The 12,378-nt window shown below is 44.8% G+C and overlaps 1 protein-coding gene across 4 annotated transcripts in view; it reads left to right on the top strand.

Moving 5' to 3' along the window:
- PARVB (parvin beta) overlaps positions 1-12,378 on the top strand; it is a 97,543-nt gene that overhangs the window by 9,272 nt on the left and 75,893 nt on the right. Inside the window, exon 1 of one of the 4 annotated variants that reach the window (XM_073316534.1) lies at positions 10,627-10,768. The exons of the other annotated variants lie outside the window; for them this stretch is intronic. Coding sequence (XP_073172635.1) covers position 10,768 — 1 coding nt within the window. The 5' untranslated portion in view covers positions 10,627-10,767. Of the gene's footprint in view, positions 1-10,626; positions 10,769-12,378 lie in introns of those variants that run through there. 4 annotated transcript variants of the gene reach the window in all.

Below are 12,378 nucleotides of genomic sequence, written 5' to 3'. Positions count from 1 at the left end.
ATCGCACAAACCTGAACACCCTTTCTCCGTCCCTTCCCGAAGGTCCTGCCCTTGCCCAGCAGCCCTGTCCCCTGCTCACTCCATTTCCCCACCCTCACTCACTTGCTCATTTTCACTGGGCTGGGGCAGGGGAGTTGGGTGCAGGAGGGGGTTAGAGCTATGGCTGGGGATGCGGGCTCTGGGGTGGGCCAGAAATGAGGGGTTCAGGGTATGGGAGGGGGCTCCGGACTGGGACAGGGGATTGGGGTGCAGGAGGAGGTGAGGGCTCCATCTGGGGATGCTGGCTCTGGGGTGGGGCTAGGGATGAGGGCTTTGGAGTGCAGGAGGGGGCTTTGGGGTGGGGCAGAGTGTTGCGGTGGCGGGGTGAGGGCTCCAGCTGGGGGTGCGGACTCTGGGATGGGGCTGGGGATGAGGTGTTTGGGGTACAACAGGGGGCTCTGGGCTGGGGCTGAAGGGTTTGGAATGTGGGAGGGGGTTGGGGCGTGGGAGGTGGTTCGGGTGGGGAGCTTGAGGGGCTTTGGGGTGCGGGCTCCAGGAGAGAGTTTGGGTGTGGGAGGCGGCTCAGGGCTGGGGCGGGGGGTTGGGTGGCTCCCGAGTCCACAGAAACACCAGCTCCTAGGTGGAGGTGAGGCCAGGCGGCTCTGCGCACTGCCTTTGCTCGGAGGCGCCACTGCAGTTCCAGCCAATGGGACTCCGTCTAGGAGCTGAGGGACACATTGCCGCTTCTGGGGAGCCTCGTGGAGCCAGGCAAGAAGCCTTCCAGCCCTGCACCAACTGGACTTTTGATGGCCTGGTCAGTGGTGCTGACTGGAGCTGCTAGGATCCCTTTTTGACTGGGTGTTCCGGTTGAAAACTGGACACCTGGTACCCCTAGCAATGCTGTATATGCAGTTATACCAACAAAAGAATTTTTTTGCCAGTATAGTTTATTTCATTTAGGGAACTTGTCTAAGTTATACTAGCAAAAGCTTTTAAGTGTGGACAGTACCTCTGAGAGAAATGGTGGATCTTTTTATGGATCTTGGATCGTAGCTAAAAACCTTCACTTGGTCTGGCAGGAGCAAGAATCAGCAGAATAGCTCTGCATCTTTATTAGAGCAGGTTGAAAAACAAACACCCTTTTTTAAAAAAATTGAAATACTGAAGTTGTTTTTATTTCAAAGTGTTTTGAAATAGCTTTTTTTGTTTTCACTAAAATTTTTGGATTTTTTTAAAAACTTTTTTCAGAAATGGTAGCAAAATAGTTATCAAAATAATTTACAGAAAATCAGTTTTCACAACTGTTTTTAAAAATATTGTTGGAGGGGAAAAGGCATTTTATAGACTGCTCAGTTCCTTTGTGGTGGTTGACTTGTGGTGGTTTAGGTTGGACTATATCTGCAATGCATGAAATCATAACTACTTCAGTGCTTTTTATGGATTGTAACATATCAGGGCTCTTTATTAATGTAAATTTTATTCAAGTGATTCACAGCTCAGTACTGTGGGAGTACAGAGGGCTTATTCAACACAGTTCTGAGTTTTATATACACAAGGAGTATTGTAAAATTAAATCTCTTTGGCATATTTTAAAAGCAGCCGCATAGGCCAAACATTCGCATATGATTGATATTTATTCTGTCATCTTTTCACTCTCTGCAGCAAACCGAAATTGCCTCCATCATTCTTCACCCAAGAGAATGTTCTGTCTGGTCCAAAATGTTCCGCTTTTAAGACTTGATTGAAAGCCCATTGAAGTCAATGGGAGTCTTTCCACTTACTTCATTGGGCTTTGGATCATGCCTTTATTTCACAAGAACAGGGGCTCAGCTAGTGAACTCCTTCCATTGCTGAAATCTATCAGTTTCTAGGTAAGGGTTCAAGTGCCAGGTGATCTGGGACAAGAGCTAGGTGAGGCAGACTCTGCTTGCTGTAGGGTTCAGTGTTTTAGCAGCTTCAGGCTTGCTGCTCAGCCTACGTGATAACTTTATCCACAGTGCAGAGAGGTTTCCTGATACAGGAAGTACCAGGTATACATATGGTCAATACCGTGGACACAGAAGTCCAGAGTTTCAAACTTGAGGACATGGGGAGTGAGTAAAAATATATGACTGAGATTTTCAAAGTTGGCTAGGGGGATTTGGATATCCAATTTCCATTTAGAATCATAGAATATCAGGGTTGGAAGGGACCTCAGGAGGTCATCTAGTCCAACCCCCTGCTCAAAGCAGGACCAATCCCCAATTAAATCATCCCAGCCAGGGCTTTGTCAAGCCTGACCTTAAAAACTTCTAAGGAAGGAGATTCTACCACCTCCCTAGGTAACGCATTCCAGTGTTTCACCACCCTCCTAGTGAAAAAGTTTTTCCTAATATCCAACCTAAACCTCCCCCACTCCCCAACTTGAGACCATTACTCCTTGTCCTGTCATCCGCTACCACTGAGAACAGTCTAGAACCATCCTCTTTGGAACCACCTCTCAGGTAGTTGAAAGCAGCTATCAAATCCCCCCTCATTCTTCTCTTCTGCAGACTAAACAATCCCAGTTCCCTCAGCCTCTCCTCATAAGTCATGTGTTCCAGACCCCTAATCATTTTTGTTGCCCTTCGCTGGACTCTCTCCAATTTATCCACATCCTTCTTGTAGTGCGGGGCCCAAAACTGGACACAGTACTCCAGATGAGGCCTCACCAATGTCGAATAGAGGGGAACGATCACGTCCCTCGATCTGCTCGCTATGCCCCTACTTATACATCCCAAAATGCCATTGGCCTTCTTGGCAACAAGGGCACACTGCTGACTCATATCCAGCTTCTCGTCCACTGTCACCCCTAGGTCCTTTTCCGCAGAACTGCTGCCTAGCCATTCGGTCCCTAGTCTGTAGCGGTGCATTGGGTTCTTCCGTCCTAAGTGCAGGACCCTGCACTTATCCTTATTGAACCTCATCAGATTTCTTTTGGCCCAATCCTCCAATTTGTCTAGGTCCCTATGTACCCTATCCCTGCCCTCCAGCATATCTACCACTCCTCCTAGTTTAGTATCATCCACAAATTTCCTGGGAGTGCAATCCACACCATCCTCCAGATCATTTATGAAAATATTGAACAAAACTGGCCGCAGGACCGACCCTTGGGGCATTCCACTTGATACCGGCTGCCAACTAGACATGGAGCCATTGATCACTACCCGTTGAGCCCGACAATCTAGCCAACTTTCTACCCACCTTATAGTGCATTCATCCAGCCCATACTTCTTTAACTTGCTGACAAGAATACTGTGGGAGACCATGTCCAAAGCTTTGCTAAAGTCAAGAAACAATACATTCACTGCTTTCCCTTCATCCACAGAACCAGTAATCTCATCATAGAAGGCAATTAGATTAGTCAGGCATGACCTTCCCTTGGTGAATCCATGCTGACTGTTCCTGATCACTTTCCTCTCGTGTAAGTGCTTCAGGATTGATTCCTTGAGGTGCTCCATGATTTTTCCGGGGACTGAGGTGAGGCTGACTGGCCTGTAGTTCCCAGGATCCTCCTTCTTCCCTTTTTTTAAAGATTGGTACTACATTAGCTTTTTTCCAGTCATCCAGGACTTCCCCCGTTCGCCACGAGTTTTCAAAGATAATGGCCAATGGCTCTGCAATCACATCCGCCAATTCCTTTAGCACTCTCGAATACAACGCGTTCGGCCCCATGGACTTGTGCACGTCCAGCTTTTCTAAATAGTCCCTAACCACCTTTTTCTCCACAGAGGGCTGGCCACCTACTCCCCATGCTGTGATGCCCAGCGCAGCAGTCTGGGAGCTGACCTTGTTCGTGAAGACAGAGGCAAAAAAAGCATTGAGTACATTAGCTTTTTCCACATCCTCTGTCACTAGGTTGCCTCCCTCATTCATTAAGGGGCCCACACTTTCCTTGGCTTTCTTCTTGTTGCCAACATACCTGAAGAAACCCTTCTTGTTACTCTTAACATCTCTTGCTAGCTGCAGCTCCAGGTGTGATTTGGCCCTCCTGATTTCATTCCTACATGCCCAAGCAATATTTTTATACTCTTCTCTGGTCATTTGTCCAATCTTCCACTTCTTGTAAGCTTCTTTTTTATGTTTAAGATCCGCAAGGATTTCACCGTTAAGCCAAGCTGGTCGCCTGCCATATTTACTATTCTTTCGACACATCGGGATGGTTTGTCCCTGTAACCTCAATAGGGATTCCTTGAAATACAGCCAGCTCTCCTGGATTCCTTTCCCCTTCATGTTATTCCCCCAGGGGATCCTACCCATCAGTTCCCTGAGGGAGTCGAAGTCTGCTTTCCTGAAGTCCAGGGTCCGTATTCTGCTGCTTACCTTTCTTCCCTGTGTCAGGATCCTGAACTCAACCAACTCATGGTCACTGCCTCCCAGATTCCCATCCACTTTTGCTTCCCCCACTAATTCTTCCTGGTTTGTGAGCAGCAGGTCAAGAAAAGCTCCCGCCCCCCCCCCCCCCCCAGTTGGCTCCTCTAGCACTTGCATCAGGAAATTGTCCCCTACATTTTCCAAAAACTTCCTGGATTGTCTATGCACCGCTGTATTGCTCTCTCAGCAGATATCAGGAAGATTAAAGTCGCTCATGAGAACCAGGGTGTGTGATCTAGTAGCTTCTGCGAGTTGCTGGAAGAAAGCCTCATCCACCTCATCCCCCTGGTCCAGTGGTCTATAGCAGACTCCCACAACTACATCACTCTTGTTGCTCACACTTCTAAACTTAATCCAGAGACACTAAGGTTTTTCTGCAGTTTCATACTGGAGCTCTGAGCAGGCTCCCTTACATACAGTGCTACTCCCCCACCTTTTCTGCCCTGCCTGTCCTTCCTGAACAGTTTATAACCATCCATGACAGTATTCCAGTCAAGTGAGTTATCCCACCAAGTCTCCGTTATTCCAATCACGTCATAATTGCTTGACATCACCTGGACCTCCAGTTCTCCCTGCTTGTTTCCAAGGCTTTGTGCATTTGTATATAGGCACTTGAGATAACCTGCTGATCGCCCCTCATTCTCAGTATGAGGTAGGAGCCCTCCCCTCACAGACGTTCCTGCCTGTGCTTCCTTTATTTATTCTAAAGGTGATTAGGTTTCCAAATCCCTTGCACGTGGATGAAAATCTCAGCCTGTGTTTATGAATTTGGAAGTGTGGGGTGTTATGTGAGGATACATGGGACATAGAGAACTCTTGATGACTACTTGTTAGGGACATCAGAAAAGCTAAGAACGCAGTAAACTGACACTGGCATATACCATAAGAAGGGCCCACTGCTTTCATATAGCAGTGTCTCTTTGGGACTTTTGACCATCATTACAGCTGGTAGAGCCTGTAACTGGAGCTGCTTTATGCTTCCCCTGTTAACTTCAGAGTTGTGCACCGCCGTTTCATATTTTCAACCTTACTGTGTTCCTGTTTCAGTGGTTCATCTTCCTCAGCACATCAGCAAACTAAGAGGCATCCCTCAAACCCGTTATGTTTTTTTTAGAAGACTTAGTGACAGCAGGAAGTAGGGAAGACAAAAGCTGGTTACCCGCAGGCTTTCTCTTGCACTGACCTCAAGTCATCAAAGCAGTCATGACTTCAGCAGATTTTGTTCTCTGACATCTCGGGCTAACTGCATGCAGTTATTTATAATTTACTGCAGAAGCTAGTGACTTAAAAGTCAGCTTGCAGTATCTAAAACAGAAAAACCTGACCTGCTAGTCAACCTGAATCTGTGCCTCTTGGGACCTGATTGATGCAACAGGCTATGTCTAGTCAGCGATCATTGTGTCGATTCTATTGATGTCTTAGTCTGAATGGTTCTCTAATGGAGCTCTTATGTTTTCATTACCAGCTGACATTTCCCTCCTCCCCCAGTATATTCTCTATCCAATTTTTATTGTCTCATGAGGCCTCCATGACTCTGAGTAATGTGGTGATTGGTGACAACTCGTGGCAGTAATACTCATAGATTCATAGATACTAAGGTCAGAAGAGACCATTAAGATCATCTAGTCTGACCTCCTGCACAACGCAGGCCACAGAATCTCACCCACTCACTCCTGCAAAAAACCTCTCACCTATGTCTGAGCTATTGAAGTCCTCAAATCGTGGTTTAAAGACTTCAAGGAGCAGAGAATCCTCCAGCAAGTGACCCGTGCCCCATGCTACAGAGGAAAGCGAAAAACCTTCAGGGCCTCTTCCAGTCTGCCCTGGAGGAAAATTCCTTCCCGACCCCAAATATGGCGATCAGCTAAACCCTGAGCATATGGGCAAGATTCACCAGGCAGATACGACAGAAAATTCTTTCCTGGGTAACTCAGATCCGCCCCCATCTAACATCCCATCACAGGCCATTAGGCCTATTTACCATGAATATTTAAAGATCAATTAATTACCAAAATCATGTTATCCCATCATATCATCTTCTCCGTAAACTTATCAAGTTTAATCTTAAAGCCAGATAGATCTTTTGCCCCCACTGCTTCCCTTGGAAGGCTATTCCAAAACTTCACTCCTCTGATGGTTAGAAACCTTTGTCTAATTTCAAGTCTAAACTTCCCAATGACCAGTTTATATCCATTTGTTCTTGTGTCCACATTGGTACTGAGCTTAAATAATTCCTCCACCCCATCACATGGTTTTCCAGCAGACGATGGCGACTGTTGGGAGGGATGCGTTGTTACTTTGAGTGGATTTTGTCTTTGAAATATGTTAAATACATTAGTCGTTACTGCTGGAGGTTACTGATTCCCACTGGGGCTGTATTAGGTCAGTTGATGCAATAGATTGAGTTACATGCTATGATATGCAAAATATGGCATTTGTGTTGGGTTTTCCTGGCCACATGTGTGGTAGATATGGAATACCTCTTGCTTTATGTGCTATTTTTGTTACTCTCTTTAGTCATCACCTCTGAGATGGATAATGCTTGTGTTTGTGCAGGCACATGTCTGCACACACTACTAACCTTTACTGGATGGAATGTGTCCAGCCTGCCCATGTATGTATTTCTTGACTTGGGTCTTGTCTACAGGAGGATTTACTGTGAATCTACATTACCCCAGCTTGCTGTGTAGTAACTCACGGTGTGGCCACTGCTACAGCAAAAGTGTGAGAGTGTGGTTTAACATACTGCACTTTGAAGTAGTATGCTAAGCCGTATGCTAGGGCTTTCACTGTGGTGTAACAATGTTTGCACAGCAAGTTGGTGCACTACACAGTCACACAGTGGCTTACTGTGCAATAAGTCACCATGTAGACAACACTGGGACTCCATCTTAGCCACGAAGAAACCTGTGTTTCTGCAGCCAGAAGTCATGGATTCTGTGCTGCGTGTAAATTAATTGAAAAACATGGTGTGCAACGTGATTCCAGTTCAGTCTTGCCTTAAGGAGTCGGTTGGCAGAATATTTATTTTTTATTTATTTATGTATTGGAGGAGTGGGGTATGGGGGAGGGAGAGAGGAGAAGGCAGTGTAGCCTAGGTGATGTGGCCCTGGACATGGTTTTATTTCTGGTGACCTTCAGCAAGTCTATTATCTCTCAGTGACTGTTTCTTAGACTTTAAAAAGAGGGTAATGATACTTGCCTCTTCTGTAAAACACCTGGAGATCTCTATAAGAGCTGCTTGTTGTTGATGTTGTTGTTATTATTTATTATTATAAAAACACTTTTCAACACCCAATAAAATGTATTTTCAAGTGATCATAAAACAGGCCAGCCCTTCTGGCTTTAATGACTTCCAATTCCTCATTTAGTATTTCTTATTTAAAACGATTGAACTGTAATACAAATATACACTGAAAAGAAAGGATGTATTTTTCAGTGAAGCTGCCATATGTTGGCTGTGAAAACTTTTAATTAGCTAAGCGAGAGAGATGTACACCAGTTCTTTGGGGTGGGGAAATAAACTCCTGATGTCGTGAAACGTGGGAGTTGGATGAGATGGGGAACTATTACAGTCTCTTTATAGAGCATGTTGTCTGTTTCTCATTATCTTTAAATAAAAACAATGTGTGATCCTCAAAACACATCTTCCCACTTAGCCTGCTTGGCAAGAGTTTGAAGACATATTATTAAATAGATGCAAAGATTGTTGTCTCTTTCAGTTTAAAATAGAATGGCATTTGCATACTGTAGTTTTTGTCTTGCATAGTGGTATGGGTCTAATACACAGCTCTGGCACACACAGAGGATTGAATCTTCTTTTCTTCAGGGACGGTGGAGTTTTGGAAGGGTTTCCAGGCATCTGATTGTGGACTTTCCCTTAATGTGCCTCTCCTAATTCGCTCTCCACTGGTCTTCATTCACATGCCATCTCGTTGGGATCATCGTTTGCCTCCCTTCCTGCTCATGCTCCAGAGATCTGCTACAGTGACGCCACCTCACCAGGATGTTGGGCAGGGAAGGAGTGGCTAGCACTATACCTTTAATCTATGCCGAGTCTAACCCCTTAGGGATCTATGTCATTGTTGACTCACTGGTAAGGCTGTTCACACCTAGGGTGACCAGATGTCCCGATTTTATAGGGACAGTCCCGATTTTTGGGTCTTTTTCTTATATAGGCTCTTATTACTTCCCATCCTCTATCCCGATTTTTCACATTTGGTGTCTGGTCACCCTATTCACACCCCATCTTGGAGCCCTGTCATATTGAAGCCAATCGGAATTGCAATTTACATACCCACTGAAGTGCCTGAAAACAATATGGGACTTCCTAGGTCACGGTGAAAGGAGTTTCATTGCACTAGGGAATTTTGCTTGAGAGCAAATCCAGCTGTGGGGAGGCAGCGTGGTACAGTGGAGAGTTTTCTCAAGGAAGTGAAAATACAGATAACAAGAATCTGTCCTGATTGGGAAATTTCACTTTTGTAATGGACAGGTCTGCACAAGCGACGCAGACTGTTGTTCCAAGGATGCTGGGTATTTTGGCATGTCACACCATGGGTAGTAACATGACTGTAAATTGACATTGGGAATGAAGGAGGAGTTCTCACTGGAGAACAGAACCCAAGGAATCAGGCTTCTGCCCTCTGAATGGCCTGAGCAGGATGTGGAGAAGGAAAGATTCCCATTCTAACCTACAGCAACCCCCATGTGATGATTCTTGGCTGCTGGATCTATGCAAGTGTGGTTCAAGGGGGCTGTTCTTATACTGGGTGAGCTTTCTGGGGCAAGGGTTGCCTTTGTGTGGGATTTTTTTGCGGTGCCTAGAGCAATGGGGCCGCGATTCCTGTTTGGAGTGCTTGCACACTACTACATTAGAAACAGGAAATAATAGCAAAGCCGCTTCTCTTTCCTGGCTTTGAGTGTATCTCACTGGGTAGCTCTTCTGCCCACTTTTCCCCGCCAACCTGAGTCAGGGTCAGGCTGTGTAGCTTTAAAAAGAAATTTAGATTGGCCAATGGTTGGATTTGAAGGGCTCACTTCCTCTTCAAAGTGCCCAAGCCCACTGAACATCTGCCTGCCAAGACTGCTGCTGCTGCGCCTCATGGCACAAAATAATGTCTTGCCTTATGCAAACTATGAGGTAGGCTGGTGCCTGATGCCACTGATGTGTTTCCTTAGAATAAAAAGGAAATGCAACAGGCTAGACTGACAGACCATGAGGAATTTCTAGCCTCATCTCCAAAACTCTGCACCTCCTGTTCAGTGAAATATTTGAACGCTTGGATGCTCACCCAAATCTATAATCCAAACATTTGGATCCCTCACAAAACTCGGAGCCTCTTTTGGTTGGTACTTGGGCTGATATTTCTCATGGTTGAGTTTTCTCCTGAAATTCCAAGAATAGTCATGTGGTTGGAATGCTGGACTGGATTAGGACTCAAAGACCTGAGTCCAATTTGGGCTCTGCTACAAAATTTCCACGTGATCTCAGGCAGGTCACTGAGTCTCTCTGTGCTTCAGGTCCCATCTGTAAAATGGGAATACAAATACTTTCTATCTCCCAGCGTCTGTCTGATTTGACTACTTGGATTGTAAACTCTTTGGGGGCATGAGCTGTTTCTTACTCTGTGTTTGTCTAGCAGCCAGCATAATGGGGCCCTGATCTTGGTGGAACCCCTAGAGGCTCTTGCCATACAAATAATAATTTCCTGAATATGGCAGAACCGGAACCATTAGAAAAACTCCTTAAAAGGTCAGATTCTACCATATGTGGAGTAATATCCTACCATGCAAGTAGCTCTGCTGAAATCACTGAATGTATTCACAGAGTGAAGGCACTAGCCAGCATGGCTATGAGTTGTAGACTCTGGCTGCTGCTGTTTTGCTGCTTCGGGACAGGAAGAGGTGCTAAACACTTTGAAAGCTTTGGTTGAGTTTCTGGGTGTGGTTTCCAACCTTGTGAAATAGTCTGCCCATCCCTAGGCTGGACCCTATTTACATTGTACTGGATTCAGACCCAGTATTTACTATAAAACAATAAAATTTGTTGAGTTAAATATCTGAATTGCAAGGTTTGTTTGTTTTTTTTAGCAAAACCTCACAGCAGGACTCCCTTTTCTTTTTTGTTGTTGTTTGTGCATCTAGAGCTGTTAGTAACAGTTCAGAGAGAACTTATATTTGTGGTTTGCAGCATCTGTTATCTTCAGTGTACTTTTCCTGCAGTCACTTTTCTGCACCAAAAAGAGTTCCTTTCCTTAAATTGCGAGTCATAGCTGTAGATGCGAATTCATATATAGCAAACGGCTTCTTTCTTGACTTCCATATCGCAGGCTGGATTGGAGAGTGCCATTTTCTTGCTACTACCGGTGTTTATCTGCTGTCATTGCCTTCATCAGTGAGTCCTGTTGCCTTTTATTTCTCTTGACATAGTCAGAAAAAAACATTTGACATGTGCAAATGTGTAGACATATGTATGCTTAATATAAAATTCTGCATAACACTTTATATCAATTAGAACAAATAGGAGGAGAAGAAAAGCAATAAGCTGAAGCATGTAAAACTTCTCCTGATGATCCGTATCCAACTGAGAAGGCTGTGGAAATGTTTATCTTCGAGTAGGGTGACCAGACAGCAAATTTGGAAAATTGGGACATGGGGTGAGGGGTAATCGGAGCCTATATAAGAAAAAGACCCCAAAATTGGGATTGTCCCTATAAAATTGGGACATCTGGTCACCCTATCCTCGAGTCTGTTTCTGCAAATATCATTCATTGTAATGTTTACTACCTGGTGGAATCACATTAACTTCAGTCGGAATCGCTAATGGTGACAAATGGTAGTGTTTGCAGCATTGAGCCCTTATTTGGGGCCAGATTTAAAGTGTACAGAAGTTAGCAAGTAATTTCTGTGGGTTTTTTGGGGAGAGGGGACAATGCTGTGTGATCACAGATTAAAATGAATGGACTGTGTTGGGACTCTTCAGGTACGTTCCTGGCTCTGCTGGTTAACTGGCTGATTTGTCCTTCAGTAGTCACTTTGTCCAAAACTTAGAAACTTGGGTGCTCATGTTAGTGGCCTGATTTTTAGAGGTGCTCAGCACTCATTGCTCAATGGGAATTGGGGGGTGTCAGCACATCTGAAAACTAACCCCTTATTTAGGTGCCTGATTTGGGTTCCCAAACTTTGCCCTCAGACTCTGTGTGTATTATATTTTTAAAAATGGAGATGATAATACAATAATGTCTCTGAAGATTAATTCATTCTGATAAATCTCTTTGAACTTTTCTTTGGTGTAGAAGTCCAAAGTAGTAGTGTGGACTACATAGTAATATGCAATGCTTTATATAGCATTTGCTATACGAAATTTAAAAACTTCTTTATTAACTGTATAGCAGGGCGGTGCTGGGGGTTGGAGGGTAGGGGAGGTGGGGTCAAGAACAAGTATCTCCAAAGGGAGTATTGATGTTGCCCAAGGCCAGTGCAGGGATACTAAAGGATGACATTTACTTCAGTAGGTCTCCCCACATAGCTTTCCTCTGCACATTAGACTCTCTCTTTCCTTAATGTTTTAACAGGCAACTTTCAGACTCTACCTCCCTCTCTTAAATACAAGGTTCCTGTTATTCATGCAGGAGGCAGTGGGAAACAACAAAGACCAACCACCGCCTCCATTCCACCACCAACAAATCCTTGTTTAATGAGTGGAAAATCCCTTCTTTTTATGGCAGAACTTTAACTGAGCAAGGGTGCAAACTCATGGACTGAAGCAATCCTTTTGCAGGCTCAGGAAGATACTTCATTGAATTCATTCAGTTCACGTCTTGAAGGATAGAAGCTTTATTATTTGTATTGTGGTAGTGCCTAGGAGTCCCACTCATGGATCCTCACCCCATTGTGCTAGGTGCTGTACAAACATTTTTTTCCTTTTAAAATGTTCAAATTCTAGAAATGGATGGCCTTCATTTGCTTGGGAGAGTTCCCTACTTACTAGGTAGCAGTGAATAA

Source organism: Lepidochelys kempii, chromosome 1 (genome assembly GCF_965140265.1).
Source record: "Lepidochelys kempii isolate rLepKem1 chromosome 1, rLepKem1.hap2, whole genome shotgun sequence".
Classification (NCBI taxonomy): Eukaryota; Metazoa; Chordata; order Testudines; family Cheloniidae; genus Lepidochelys; species Lepidochelys kempii.
Note: the sequence above shows the minus strand (reverse complement) of the source record. Positions and strands in the feature narration are given on the sequence as shown.